Below are 14,763 nucleotides of genomic sequence, written 5' to 3'. Positions count from 1 at the left end.
CCTGACTTTTCTATCAATGTGCCTCATGGGCAAACAATACACAATAATGCTACATTAAACAAACTGCATAAGTTTGGAATTCCACAAACCTTGAAAATGATATTGTCAAGACTATTTGGAGAAGTAAAGAGGCCCTAATTAGTTGGTGTTAGAATATTTCTTTCTCTGACAGGTTTGCCAAGAAATAGCTTCAGATTTTGGGGGCTTGGACTCATGCAGCTGAATGAAAAATAACTCTGTTCCCATCAACAAAAACTCAAGATTAGTCCTTCTCAAAAATCGCAACATGGTTTAACATTTCCATCTGATGCACCCCTTTGGCTCATTCTACATTTCTGTATCTATATTTCCTCCACTGCAAACTTTATGAAACCTCTGTCCTTTCTTTAAAACCTCTTTCTTTATTTCAATCTTTTCAACAGCTATCTATTTGGCATTTTGCACACTATTTCATTGTATTTTATCTGTACATTTGGTCATTGTTAGACAGAAGTGAGAGACAAGAAAAAGTTCACAACTCAGGAGGGCTGTGTGATAAAGATACTGCAGGGAGAATGCGCTATACTCTGAAACAAAGAAGCATCACAGATGGAAGGAAAGCTGAAGCTATGTTCAGGAGCTGGATCATTGACTGAGACAGCTCTGCAATCTGCTGCCTCTGTACTCTCTTCTATTATTACTGGCACCAAAATCAATATTGAATTCTTGCTGGAACTGACATGCCTAAGTATATAAACAAATACAAGAGCAGCCAGTTGGACTCTCCTGCTCCATTCAGCTATCTCTATCTGAAATTGCCCTCTCTTTTTCAGGGAAACATGACTTCCATGGCCATTCTACTGCACACACTGAGTAAACTGATACTGAGAACGAGTGGGAAGGCAGATATCCCTGTAGAGGGTGCAGACAGGATAACAGAGAAGAGTGATAGACACTAGCAGCGTATCTGACATGTCTTTCAAACCGAGTTAGCTTGAATATACTTCATGGTCTATGGTGGTTTGTTCCTGCCCAAATCATAATCGATTGCATAAATGTAACCACTCTAACAAGGACCTAAATATTCATGGATCCCTATTAACAGCTGAGAGTGTAGTGCTGAAAAAGCACAGCAGGTCAGGCAGCAGCCGAGGAGCAGGAGAATCAACATTTCGGCCATAAGCCCTTCATCCTGAAACGTCGATTCTCCTACTCTTTGGATGCTGCCTGACCTGCTGTACTTTTCCAGCACCACACTCTCGACTCTGATCTCCAGCATCTGTAGTATTCACTTTCTCCAGTCCCTATTAACAACTTGGCAATGCAGAAAAATGACAATTTCCAGTCCAGTGATGGCATTCCAAGACAACCACAATTTTGTTTTTGCCTTGTCTTCCATTACAACATCCAGGATACACTCCTTGCATTTTGTATAACCAGACGTGTTTGTCAGTGATGTCGCAGTTAAACTTTAAAAATACAGATATTCAAACTATGCTTCAGCTTGTCTAAAATTAAAAGATCATTTATAGATATACCAACAGTATGAGTCACTGCTTAATGAGATTCAGTGACAAGATAGGAACTGTAAAGAGAATTTTTGAACCACTGAATATTGAATAAATTATGTCCCAACAGTACAAATGAATTGCATTAATAAATAACAGTGCATTTCAGATGCACTTAGGGAATGGAAATGAAAAAGTCCAGCTCAGAGTGAAGCTGAACAAATTCACTTGACAGGAGTTTATCTTTACATATAAAAGATTTAGCCTGAGATAGCAACTGTGATCTGTTTTCTTACATATGTCGCCTTTTAGCTACACAACTTGTTTAATCCTAAATGAAAAAGACTATTCTGGTGCACAAGGATATGAACAAGGGTGAAACAGTTTATATTTCCTGCAATAACAGTCCAGATTTTCTATAAGGTTTACCTCAGTAATGTCAATGTACATTATTGATTTGTACATAAATTCCAGGAAATGACAACGAGCGACTGATGCCACTACTGAAGTGACTTCACCTGACAAAGGGGCAGCGCTTCGAAAGCTTGTGATTCCAGATAAACTTGTTGGACTATAACCTGGTGTCGTAAGACTTTTGACATTGCCCACCCCAGTCCAACACTGGCACCTCCACGTCATAAATCATTGACACATGCAAATTTGCCGAAGTAGTGCTGTTGTTATTGCTGTTAATAATAAGACCATTACAGAATGGGGCTTCCGTACTCAGAATCATGGCTATCAATTGGCAGGTTGCTTAAATTGAGGAATAAAGTTGAAAGTTTAACATTGTCACAACCTTAAAGGAAATGGAGGGTGACACATTTACTGTGTGGCCCAAGAAATTTACTGAAGACTGCCAGTAAAATAAGGAACCTTCTGACAGCTAGACATCTATGAGATGGTGTACAAGTATAGTGCTAATACTGACACAGGAGTCTATTTCAATACTCAAATCACCCTCCCTCCAAAACTTGAGACAGAGTCAAATGATGGAAAGCTGGTTGGGGAAGAGCTGCCTTGACTTTCAGTCTTCAAATCTCTGGATTGTTTTGATCCCACATTTGAATGATTCATCATTTTCAATTCTTAGAATCAAATATTCAATCTTTACACCAGATGATCAAAATCTAACAGTGGCCAATCAAATACCACCTCTAGCCAAGATGGAAATCCATCTGATTTACACGAAAGTTAGTCCAGCTCACCACAAGGAGTTAGGAGACAAAGCTGCTCACATCTTTCACTTCAGCTTTTCCTCCTCTTCTGTTGGGGGGGGGGGGGGGGGGGGGGGGCGGGGAGGGTGGAATCTGGGATTTAGCCAATATTCTTTGTTAGAGGCAGGGATCAAGGATGGGAACCAGGGGGAAGATGGGTGAGGAGGATCCACTATTATATTTTTGTCTCATCGTATATTAAAGTTCCAGGTTGTAATTTCTGTTCAGGCAATGAGTTATGACAGTGCTTTGACTGGAAGGTAGAACTACCTATTAAACAATCTATTTGCAAGATTGTTATTCATATCAACTTACAAATTGCCAATAAAAGATCAACTTTGTATGGTGGAGAGCCAAACTTGTTTTTAAAAGTTTTAAAAAGTTGACAGAAGGTAGAATATATTTCACACCATTGAACGGGTATCCTCTTATGATAACCAGATGTATAAGTTTCATCTTTTCCGATTCTTTTATGTACTCAGTCTAGACATCTGTTGAGATAGTGTTTTGGAAGTCTGTTTGTTTATTCAGGAAATTTCATGGGTTCTTAACTGCAAACTTAATCATTTCACAATAGCTTAAAATTTATTGATACAGTTAATTTGAATTTACTTTGTTTACTCAGGAAATATCGTTGGCTACAAATCCTCATTTGTCACAGGGAATGGGGCAAAGACGTCTCATGAATAACAGAAAACATGGATACCGCTCATTTGTAAACTCTCCTATTTGCTGCAAAGGGCCAGGTGATCAGGCGAGATGAGTCAATGGGGAAAGAAAGTGTCAAGATATGCATGCCTGCATGGGTTTCCTCCCGCAGTCCAAAAATGTGCAGTTTTAGTGGATTGGCCATTTAAAATTGCCTCTAGTGTCCAAGGATATGAAGGTTAGGTGAATTGGCTATGGTGGATGCAGGGTTATGGGGATAGGGGAGTGGGTCTGGGTAGGATACTCTTCAGAACGTTGGTGCAGACATGTTAGGCTGAATGCAGGGATTCTATGATGATAATATGCATCTGATGGTAAAGGGAATAAGGTGTTTGGTGATCAATTACTGTTATTTTTGAAGATGTACTCTCACAACTGCTTTTTGTTATTCCTTGCAAATCTCTGCAACAGTGAGAGATGAGGGTTGATCAAACACAATTGCTGCTCAAACTACTGTCTTTTCTGCAATTTGAAAATTGCCCTCAGTACACGTTTCTTGTGACATCAGGAAAAGAACAATCTGTGCTCAGCATACAGTGAAAATTTCCATGAATATTTTCAATCAGGAACTTGGAGGCCAGTGTCTGTTATAGATGGGTAAACAGAGCTGGTGTCAATAGCTGCGATCTATTAAAGAGACCATAATCAAGTCATTATCTTGCACAGTGACCTCATCGTCCCAATGACAATCGTGAAGATTTGATTGCATTAGATTTAGTGCAATAGAGTATTTATTACCAGCAATCTTGTTACCCTTTGTTTGGATTTCTGGTTATACACGTGCATCAATCTTTCGCACTGTAAAGTACTCTGAAGCATTATTTTGTGCGGACAGCCACATGGTTGTTCCCATGGCTTCCGGGCATTTGATAAAGCATTTTTTTATTACATGGCATCACAAACTGTGGGTTGGGGTCACGGGCTCTGAAGAAATAAGGCTGCAGAGTGTTGGCCATGTCAACAGCTGCGTGGCCCCTTTAAATCCTCTATTTTTAAAAAGGTGGGCCTGGTCTAACTGGCTGATCTTTACAGCCCAGTTCCTGCTCCATAAAAGGTAGGTTCTATAAAGCCCTGAAGATTACCTACTTTGGCCCTCCCACAGTCTCAGAGTCAAAACCACCCTCCCCCCACGTCCCACAGTTCTCACTTTGATGGTCATTGATTTAATTTTCAAGTCTTGAAATGAGGTCACAGTGGGAAAAAACATAGATGTGCAAACTAGGAGCAGGAGGCCATCATTTGGCCCTTTGAGCCTGTTCCACCATTCAGTAGGATCATAGCTGTTGCTTCATCTCATTATCATATTCCTGCATTTTCTCCATGTTGCCTTTAATCTCTAAAAATGTATCAACCTTTTTGTTGAGTATACTCAGTGACTCGGACTTTCCACATGTTGGGTACCCTCTGAGCGAAGAAAGATTTTCTCATCTCAGCCGTCCATGACATACCTCAGATCCTGAATCTGTGACTCCTGATTCGAGGCTCTTCAGTCAGGAGAAACACCCTCCTTGCAACCAATTTGTCCAGGCCTGTTAGAATATTATGTGGTGCAATCAGATTCCCTCCTACTCTTCTTAATTTGAGGCCCAGTTAGACAGTGTCGCTGTCCTGGTGAACCTTTGCTGCATTCCCTCTCTGGCAAGAAAATCCTCTCTTAGGTGAGAGACCAAAACTGTACCATGAACTCCAGGTGTGATCTCATCAAGACTCTGTACAATTGCCATAGAGCATCCTGAGTTCTGGACTCAAATTCTCTTGCAATAGAGGTCAACATATGATTTGCTTTCCCAATTGCTTTCTGCAGTGCCTGTCTATTTTCATTGACTGGTGTACAATGACCCCTCGACCCCCCTGTTCATCTGTATATTTCCACTTAAGTAATACCCTACCTTTCTGTTTTTCACACTTGCTATGTAATGTATAATTTAACATTTGTCCATGTTACACTGTATATGACATGTGGGGAAAGTGAGGACTGCAGATGCTGGACATCAGTCAAAGAGTGTGGCACTGGAAGAGCACAGCAGTTCAGGCAGCATCCGAGGAGCAGGAAAATCAATGTTTCAGGCATAAGCCCTTCATCATGAATGTCAACTGGCATTTCTTTGTCCACACACTCATCTTGTCTAGATCACTTTCATAACTTGCAATCCTCTCACACAAAAAGTTTGAGGAACACTGTTCCTAAATGCCTCCTCAATACCTTCATGTGCTATGAGTAAAACAATGTATTCAACAAATGACCACCAGGAAATGTAATACCTTCAAAAAAAGCCTTTGATATTAATTTCTGAGAATTACTACATTTCCACATCCTGATTAGCTGAGATTCTCTTACCTTGTAGCATGGCAGAGGTAGTGTAGTAATTAAATGGTACATTCTTCACCATGTGCTCATCAGGATCCAGCGATCCAAGTTTCTCACCCACCAGCACGGATTTCCCTGTCCCAGCATTGCCCACAAGCATGACAGGTCGGCGTCTATCCAACAGCTTCTCCATGAAGTAACGGATACGAATCGTCTCTATGGTGTGCACCAAACACGCCTGAAAACAATAAAAATTGTGCCAGCATCAACAAGCAGCAAGCCGCAATGTTTCCGCACTTCTCTGAAGTGTATGGTACAAAAGTGAAGTTTATCATTTACAAATTTATCATTGGGGCCTATCCATCTCTCACGTAAGCACAAAGCAGGGACTGAGCTGCTGTTGCTTGTTGCCAAGTTACATCAAGACCCCATCAGATCTCATTCTCATTCACGCAGATGAGAAGTATGAAATAGCTTTAACAAGCGAGGCATAAATTAAGAAGCCATAACTTTTAAATATGCTAAACAATTTGAATGTGCAGCTCCTTTAAATATTTTGGCCATTCACATGTATTAAACTAATGAGGTCAACTTATGCTTGGCTTGTGCGAGAACTTCTTAGCTGTTGTGAAACTGCCCAGATTCAGGGAAATGTTGGACACAACCCATATCAAAACACGGCATGTTAGAATTCCAATGCAATGTGCCATCCTGGCACCAATCATCTGGCTCTAATTCGTAAAGATTCACATTAACAAACGTGTCACAACAGAAGGCAAAATAGACTTCCAATTACAAATTAACATGGAAGTGAGAAGTCTCTGCAAACAGCACATCATGTACTTTTAAAATTCAGAAGTATTATGCCTAAACTAATTGCGTACCTGCAAAGGAATGTCAGGATCAAGATTGAATTTTGGAATCAGCTTGGACCAGGGCTCAAATTTCTTTGTCTCTGAGTCAATGTAATAATCAAAAACGGTGCCATGCGATGGGAATTTGACGGTCTTGAACTCTGATGTCCACCACTTACTGAACTCCACTCTGTAGTCAATAAGCTGGTAGGAAACGGAAAGTGAAATTAGTATGTTTTCTCTCTTCATGTTCAAACGTGGGTTCCATAAGCTCTCAATCCAGGAAATGAGGAACAGAAACAGGCTATTCAACTCCTCAAGACTGTTCAACTCATACATTATGTTATGGCAGTTTTGTGCTTCAACTTTGTATTCCTCATACTCCTCTCTTACAAAAATCGACCAGTCTAAGCTGAGTACAATACATGTAAACCTGTGCCCACAGACTTCTAGGGGAATTAATTTGAATTTCCCTCTCCATAAGGATGTGCTTCCAGGCTGCACACTCGAATGGGCTTGCTCCAAGATGGTGCCCTCTTGTTCAGGATTATCTCACCAAAGGGAACAATCATTTCTGCACAAACTGTTGTATGTAGATGATTCATATAAATCGTGATGGCATAACTGGTCACAGGACTCTGGCATCAGCAACAGAGACACCAGTATAAAATGAATGGGTGAAGTGAGATATTTTAGGCCCTGTACTAGGCAGCGGCATTTGAGGACTTATTGTAAAGATATAAATAAAGGTGCATTGCATTTCATATGGAGCAGAAGAGCAGCAGAACATAAAGGATTGAAGACGTGCAAACAGTCTCATCATTTAATTAACTTTTCTAACTTGTCTTCCTTGGATCCAAAGTGATTGACTTTTCATTTTGACAAGAGCTATCAAGCATCACATCATGGGAGGGAGAGGAAATGCATATTTTTCACCCAATCCATCCCCATTCAACAATGTTGTTTTTTAAAAAAAGCCTTCTCACTCCCACCCTTCTATCCATGCCAACGATATTATTGGCAGCATCATGTTTGGGTCAATCAGCAAGTTCAATTCTCTCATAAATATTTGGTTTCAAGTTGTTGGTGGGCAGTCCATTTGACCACACACACACCCCTCCCAATCATTTTATGGAGAATGGATCAGAGGTGAGTGCAAAAGCAATGGGCTATTTTACACATCATACTCTGTTCAAAAAGAAGCCCAAGAGGTGGTATAAAATCCAGCCCAATTGTGCCTGCTCCCTTTCACCTTTGGCTCATGTCTCAGTGCATTCACTAATTTAGACTGATCTGCAGATTGAATCTACATTCCTTTGTCTAAGTCATTAATATATAGTGAGAAAAGTTGACATTCTAGTTCATGTTGCTAGGAATACCATCCTTCTGATCAGTGCACATTCTCTTTATCATGACGTTCTCTTTTCTACTTTCCAACAAGGAGAATGGTTAACTCAGTTGGGTAGATGATTCGTTTAAATTAATGCCAACAATATGGGTTTAATTCCTGTTCCAGATGCAATACACTTCAGAGCTACTTCCTCGCCATGACCTTCTTGATCTGGAGTGGGATTCTTACAAGCTTTAAGTCATTCTTTTTTTCTCCCTCTCTCTCTCTAATAGAGATTGAAAATAACAAATAAATGCAGCACATTTATTGTTTTCAGTACAGATTCCAACATCTATAGTAATGTGTTCCTAATTTCTAACAGCGAGAAGCCTTGGCCCCTAGTAGTCTGTGGCTAATCATGTATCTGTCTACCGATCATAACATGGTCTTCCTTCGACTCTATCTTCTTTAGCTACATCTAGTTTCACAACTGTACAGGACTGAGGTGAGCACAACTCACATTAAAAAGTTCAATAAAACAATATGAGATTACCAAGAGGCAAATATGTAAATAGCCGAGGTTCGCATAAAGTAGTTTCTAGTTTAATCCACACTCCAGTCCAGTCTACCTTATGAATGGTCTGTTACGGTCAATAAATGTTTTGAATCTTCTGCACGTTTGTTAGCTTTTCTTTTGCTATCCTTCTCCAGTTGCTCTCATATGGCCCTAGAGATAGAAAACGACATGCAACTGGACGTGGATCAATTTTACAATTAGGAATCAAACGATTATTGGATTTCTCAAGCTGTACTTGCAGTCAAACCGATTGGAGCTAAATTAGCTAGCCCCTGAAAACACATGCAGGGTTTGTGTTGCATCATTAACCTACACTCACTGATAGAAATTCAAACAACATGCCATCTTTGTGTTGCCCTCTCATCAGCAAAATCCCTGCCTGCAGTCAGAGTTAGCCACATTGTTCATTGGCTGAATGCATCAGCAGGAGGCCTAGAGTCATACATAACTTCCTGAAACATCTTAAAGCCAGCCTCCATCTCATAGACGAAAGATGCTTAATGGCTGAAAACAGTTGCTGGCAGTTGTATATAGGGTGAGTCTATTTTGGAAAATAGAGAAGAATGGCACAACATGAGAGAGCTTGGGATCAAAGGCTTACAATGCTGCACTGAACAGCACTGTGTAAGGATGTAAGGACAGCCATCTTCAGACACATGGCCAGGGGAGCAGGCAGCTGTGGAAGCCAATGCTTCCAGGTTTTGGGCGCAGTGAATTCCATGGACTCAATCACAAGTGATCAAGGTATGGATCTTCAAATGCCATATCCTACCAACTCATTAGACTCAGCCACCACTCGAATCACCTCACCTACATGACTCATTTGTCAAGAACAAATGACTAACATGCATGTGCTTAACTACACCCTCCACACTTACCGTTATTGCAAGCCTCACACAAATGCTTTTGCACACTTCCGGTTATTCAGTCTGGAAGTCACATCATGCAAGCAGATTGATGCTCATCACTTTTTTTCTTGCAGGAGAAGTTAGCACATACTGGAGGTAAGAGTGTCTCACCAGAGGGAGGCAGGTTATATTGTATCCATGCACAGATATGCAGTAATCGTGAAAGTACCCCATGTGTTTTTTTTTAAATTTATTCATTTTGTGGAACGTGAGCATCGTTGGCTGGGCCAGCCTTTATTGCCTAGGTGCCCTTGAGAAGTGGTAATGAGCTGCCTTCTTCAACTTCTGCAGTCTACATCCTGTGGATTGACCCAGAATGTCATTAGAGAGGGAATTCCAGGATTTTGACAGTGACAGAGAAGGAACGGCAATATATTTCCGTGTGTGAGGTGAGAGTTCATGGGATTTGGACAATGCTAGCTGGGTCAGTTTAATTATCATCCTTAATTGCCCCTTGATCTGACTGGCTTGCTAGGAACATTTCAGAGGGTAGTTAAGAGTCAGTCTTTGCAGGTCTGCAGTCACAAGTAGACTAGGTCAGACAAGGACTGCAGGTTTTCTTCCCTAAAGGATGTCAGGCAACCAAATGGGCAATTGGTTATACAACAATGGATACATGGTCATTATTAAGCTAGTATTTTTTAAATTTCAGATTTTTATTGAGCACACACTTCACCATCTTCCTCAGGAGGATTTGAAATCATATCATTAAAGCATTACGTCTGGACTTTGGGATTGCTAATTCAATGGCATTACCACAATGCCACTTCCTGAGACAACAAAGAGCCCTAGAAAAACTGGAGTCAGTGGCAATTGTGGGAAAATATTCCTTGATTGGGGTCATCCCTCTGCACATAGGAAGATGGTTGTGGTTGTTGGAGGTCAGTCATTTCAGCTCCAGAATTTCCTCAGGTCGTGTTCTCGGCTCAACCATCTCAATTTCTCCATGAGTGACCTTCCTTTCATAAGGTCAGACATGGGAATATTTACTAATGATTGCATAGTGTTCTGCACCATTCCTGAACATTCAAGATACTGAAGCATCTACATCTAAATGCAACAAGATTTGGGCAATATCAGGTTTGAGCTGGCAGTGGCAAGTGAAGTTCATGCCACACAAGTACCAGACAATAACCATCTTCATCAAGAGAGAATCTAACCATTCCAATTGACATTTAACAGTATTTCCATTGCTGAAGCCAATGGAATCAATATCCTGAGGTTACCATTGGCCAAATACTGGACTACCTACATAAACACAATGGCTCCAACAGTACTTGCAGTACTAACTCACATCCTGACTCCTCAAAGTCTGTCCATTGTCTACATGACAGAAGTCAGGAGTGAGATAGAATGCTGTCTTCCCTGTAGACTTCTGCAACTTGAACAAATATGTCAAGTCCCAAACATTTGTACAATCATAAGAGGGCTGCCTTGAAATAATAACTATGTGGAGGTGCTAGTGTTGGACCGGGATGGACAGCGTCAGAAGTCACCAAGTTATAGTCCAACAGGTTTATTTGAAATCATAAGTCCACTTCACCTGATGAAGGAACAGCATTCCGAAAGCTTGTGACTCAAATAAATCTGTTGGACTATAACCTGGCGTCATGTGACTTCTGACTTTAAACAGCAATGGTAGAGTGAGGAGGGTGGTTTTCTTTAATACTGAATTTAGTAAAGCAAGGACGAGTGTGTGCTAGATGTGCAGCTCCAGTATGACAACACTATTCCGCCTGTCTACATTAAGTCCAACAAACATTAATTGTCCGCACTAATGCTTTCACTCTTGATACCCATTGCAATTCATGGTAGAATCACTAATGATATTATATTGTCAACTCAGAGGTATTACTGAATCTAATCACACAGACACTACATATAATACACAGTATCAACAAGTTGATATTCTCGGTTTTATAGGGGAAACGATTGTTGATCTCATCATTTACATCTTCATTGCTGCTATTTATTCAGCAGCAACCAAACTGAATACTGCCACTGCAAGATTTACTGCAGCCAGTGTTTTGTCTTCACAGAACCAGGGTATGATATTGTGGTGGGAGCAAGTCTAATATTAAAACACATATGTTAGAAGGAACTCCAACTGATTCAGATATGAGTCAAGTGGAAATGGAATAATTTAAACTAATTGAAGAAAAATAATTTCAATGTTATGTAATGCCTATACCATTAATCAAACTACAAATTGCCCATTCATTATACAAGGTGGCGCTTATCTCTGAGTAATGTTGGGACAGTCCATTCTGAAGCAAACTCTGATAACAGAGTTTAAATCTGCATCATGTGTCTACTAGCAGGTATGTTCCTCTCGAGTATCAGAGCACATTGGGGGAACAACATCCAACCAGTGGTCACCGTAAGTAGCAATTCTATGTTCTATAACGAAACAAGTGGCTGCAAAAGGCTTGGGATGGAAGACAAATGTGGAATGGCGTGGTAAGATGCACATATGCGTGGGTGTGAAGTTCATGCTGGATACAAGTTTAACAGGCAATGAGTTTCAGTTCTTCACCCCATCTCTCCCTGCAATTTTTGCCCAAATCCTCACATGACGGGTTTGAAAATATGTACGACCCAAACATTATGAAACAGTCATGATTTTGAGGTGCCGATGTTGGACTGGGGTGTACAAAGTTAAAAATCACACATTACCAGGTTATAGTCCAACAGGTTTAATTGGAAGCACACTAGCTTTCGGAGCATCGCTCCTTCATCAGGTGGTGGTGGACTCCACTATCACCTGATGAAGGAGCGACGAAAGCTCCTGTGCTTCCAATTAAACCGGTGATTTAATTGTGTGATTTTTAATTATGAAATAGGGTTTTTTTTCCCTTCCACTGGCATCAAATCAATAAAACAGGAAGGGAAATCAAAGATAAGAAAGAATTATATATGCTCTGTACATGGAAGAACCATGTGGGTTATAGTGGGCAGAGGGATTCTTTTGTCTGCCTCCCTTCTTTCCAATCAGACCTCTCTTCACCAAAGACATTTCCTTTTTTCCAGTGAATCAATTCAACCTCTCCAGCTGCCTGCCTCACCACTGCCACCTGCTGGTGGAGGTCCCAAAGAGCTGATCATGTCCTTTGCTCAGAGTCCTCCATCACCACTTGCTGCTAGAGGTTCCATTTCTCAAACATCACTTGCCCACCCCCCAACTAGTGATTACACAATTAAAGAAAACAACTTTACTATGTCCACCTTAAAGAAACTTTATATTCTTACATAGTCCATTAAATTTCCATGCAACATCCTTTGCTCCAAGGAGAACATACCCAAATTCTCCATTCTAACACTGTAGCTAAAATTCCCCATCCTTGGGAGAATTCTGGTAAAAGAAAGCTTCTGCAACCTTGGAAAAACTCTGGCTTTCTTCTTAAAATGCAGTGACCAAAAACAAATGCAGTAATCTAAAAATGGCCTAATTTGAGTCTTACAAAGGTTTAATATAGTTGCTTGCTTTCAAACTTGACACCTCAATTTGTAAAGCACAAAATCTCTTGCTAATTATTCTTTCAATATATCCTGCCACCTTCTGGAATTGAAACCCATGTATCTCAAGGTCTTCTGTCCCTGCACTCTTTCCAACTGTGGCATTCAGTCTGCATTGCCTTTCCCTATCCCTTCTGCCAAACCACATCACCTGCTCACACTTCTCTCCATGAGATTCTATCCGCCACTTGTGAAATAAAGTGTTCAGTTATAAACTCTACTAGAAAATGGATAGGGGATGACAAATTTTATTTTGTAAAAAATTATTTTCTCCTCAACAAACCAGCTGCAGGCAAACAAATCCACCCACAGAGGGCCTTGGAGGGAAAAGAAGCCAATTCTGTGCCAGTGATTAGTGAGTTATCAATCTCTGCAGTGATATCAGTGAGAAACATTTCAATCACAAGGAGCAAGAAAAATGAACAATTGGAGAAACTACTTTGAGCTGCTCAACACTTGGCTACAAAGAAGGGTTTGACTATGTTTTTGCATTCTGCAGGCTTCAAAATCGAAGGATAATTAGCATGAAGAGGTGCAATTGACATTGTTAAGGTTGAGAGGTCATTTAAAAATTGTGTGTTCATCAGATTAGATTAGATTACTTACAGTGTGGAAACAGGCCCTTCGGCCCAACAAGTCCACACCGACCCGCCGAAGCGCAACCCACCCATACCCAGACATTTACTCCTTACCTAACACTACGGGCAATTTAGCATGGCCAATTCACCTGACCTGCACATCTTTGGACTGTGGGAGGAAACCGGAGCACCCGGAGGAAACCCACGCAGACACGGGGAGAATGTGCAAACTCCACACAGTCAGTCGCCTGAGTCGGGTCTCTGGCGCTGTGAGGCAGCAGTACTAACCACTGTGCCACCGTGCTGCCCAAGTGTTGAGCAGCTCAAAGTAGTTTCTCCAATTGTTCATTTTTCTTGCTCCTTGTGATTGAAATGTTTCTCACTGATGTGAGCCTTGTAAACTTTTTGTGTCCTTCCTTATTGCACTCGAGAAGGCAATAGTAACATTGTATTGTTAAGGTCTACTCTGACATTGCTATTGGAAAGGTAATTTCAAGGTTTTGACTTGGGAAGGTAATTCCAAGGTTTTGACTTGGGGTGGCACGGTGGCTCAGTGGTTAGCACTGCTGCCTCACACACCAAGGTCCCAGGTTGATCCCAACCTTGGGTGACTGTCTGTGTAGAGTTTGCACATTCTCCCCGTGTCTGCATGGGTTTGCTCCGGGTGCTCCAGTTTCTTCCCACAGTCCGAAGATGCGCGGGTCACGTGAATTGGCCATGGTAAATTGTCCATAGTGTTAGCTGCATTAGTCAGAGGGAAACAGGTCTTGGTGGGTTACTCTTCGGAGGGTCAGTGTGGACTGAAGGGCCTGTTTCCACACTGTAGGGAGTCTAGCCTAATCAACAGAGAAGGAATGGGAATTTGTTTCTAAGCCAGGTTGGGGTGCTGCTTGGAGGGGCAATTGCATGTTATCCTGCATCTGCTGCCCTTGTCCTTCTAGATGGTAGAGGTCAAAGATTTGGAACGCACTGTCAAAGGAGGTTTGACAAGTAGTGAGTCAGAATTAAGCATCTTTCAAATACATTTTCTCATACGGATGATATTTAAACACACTATTAATCTCTTTACACATTTTCAAACAACCTAAATTGAAAAGGACAACCTACTCAGCTTTGAAAAAGCTTTTTTTTTTAATATATGTGCTTTAAGATAGTCTCTACAAATATCAAATGCAAGCACTGAAAGCATTGTAGCCAGGTCAGGTGGGGTTAGAAAAGGTTTTATTGAATGCATTCAGGATTACTAACAATCACCTTACATATTGAGAGAAAAGGGTTTT

General features: G+C 41.0%; 1 protein-coding gene across 1 annotated transcript in view; it reads right to left on the bottom strand.

The window, feature by feature from the left end:
• Positions 1-14,763, bottom strand: part of LOC122562034 (dynein axonemal heavy chain 9-like) — a 508,505-nt gene that overhangs the window by 307,761 nt on the left and 185,981 nt on the right. Inside the window, exons 37-38 of the mRNA XM_043714478.1 lie at positions 6,605-6,778; positions 5,751-5,958 (exon numbers count right to left, since the gene is read on the bottom strand). Of these exons, the coding sequence (XP_043570413.1) occupies positions 5,751-5,958; positions 6,605-6,778 (382 nt within the window). The remainder of the gene's footprint in view (positions 1-5,750; positions 5,959-6,604; positions 6,779-14,763) is intronic.

This window comes from Chiloscyllium plagiosum, chromosome 24 (genome assembly GCF_004010195.1).
Source record: "Chiloscyllium plagiosum isolate BGI_BamShark_2017 chromosome 24, ASM401019v2, whole genome shotgun sequence".
NCBI classification, from domain to species: Eukaryota; Metazoa; Chordata; class Chondrichthyes; order Orectolobiformes; family Hemiscylliidae; genus Chiloscyllium; species Chiloscyllium plagiosum.
The sequence above is the reverse complement of the archived record's forward strand: the minus strand, read 5'-3'. Positions and strand labels throughout refer to the sequence as shown.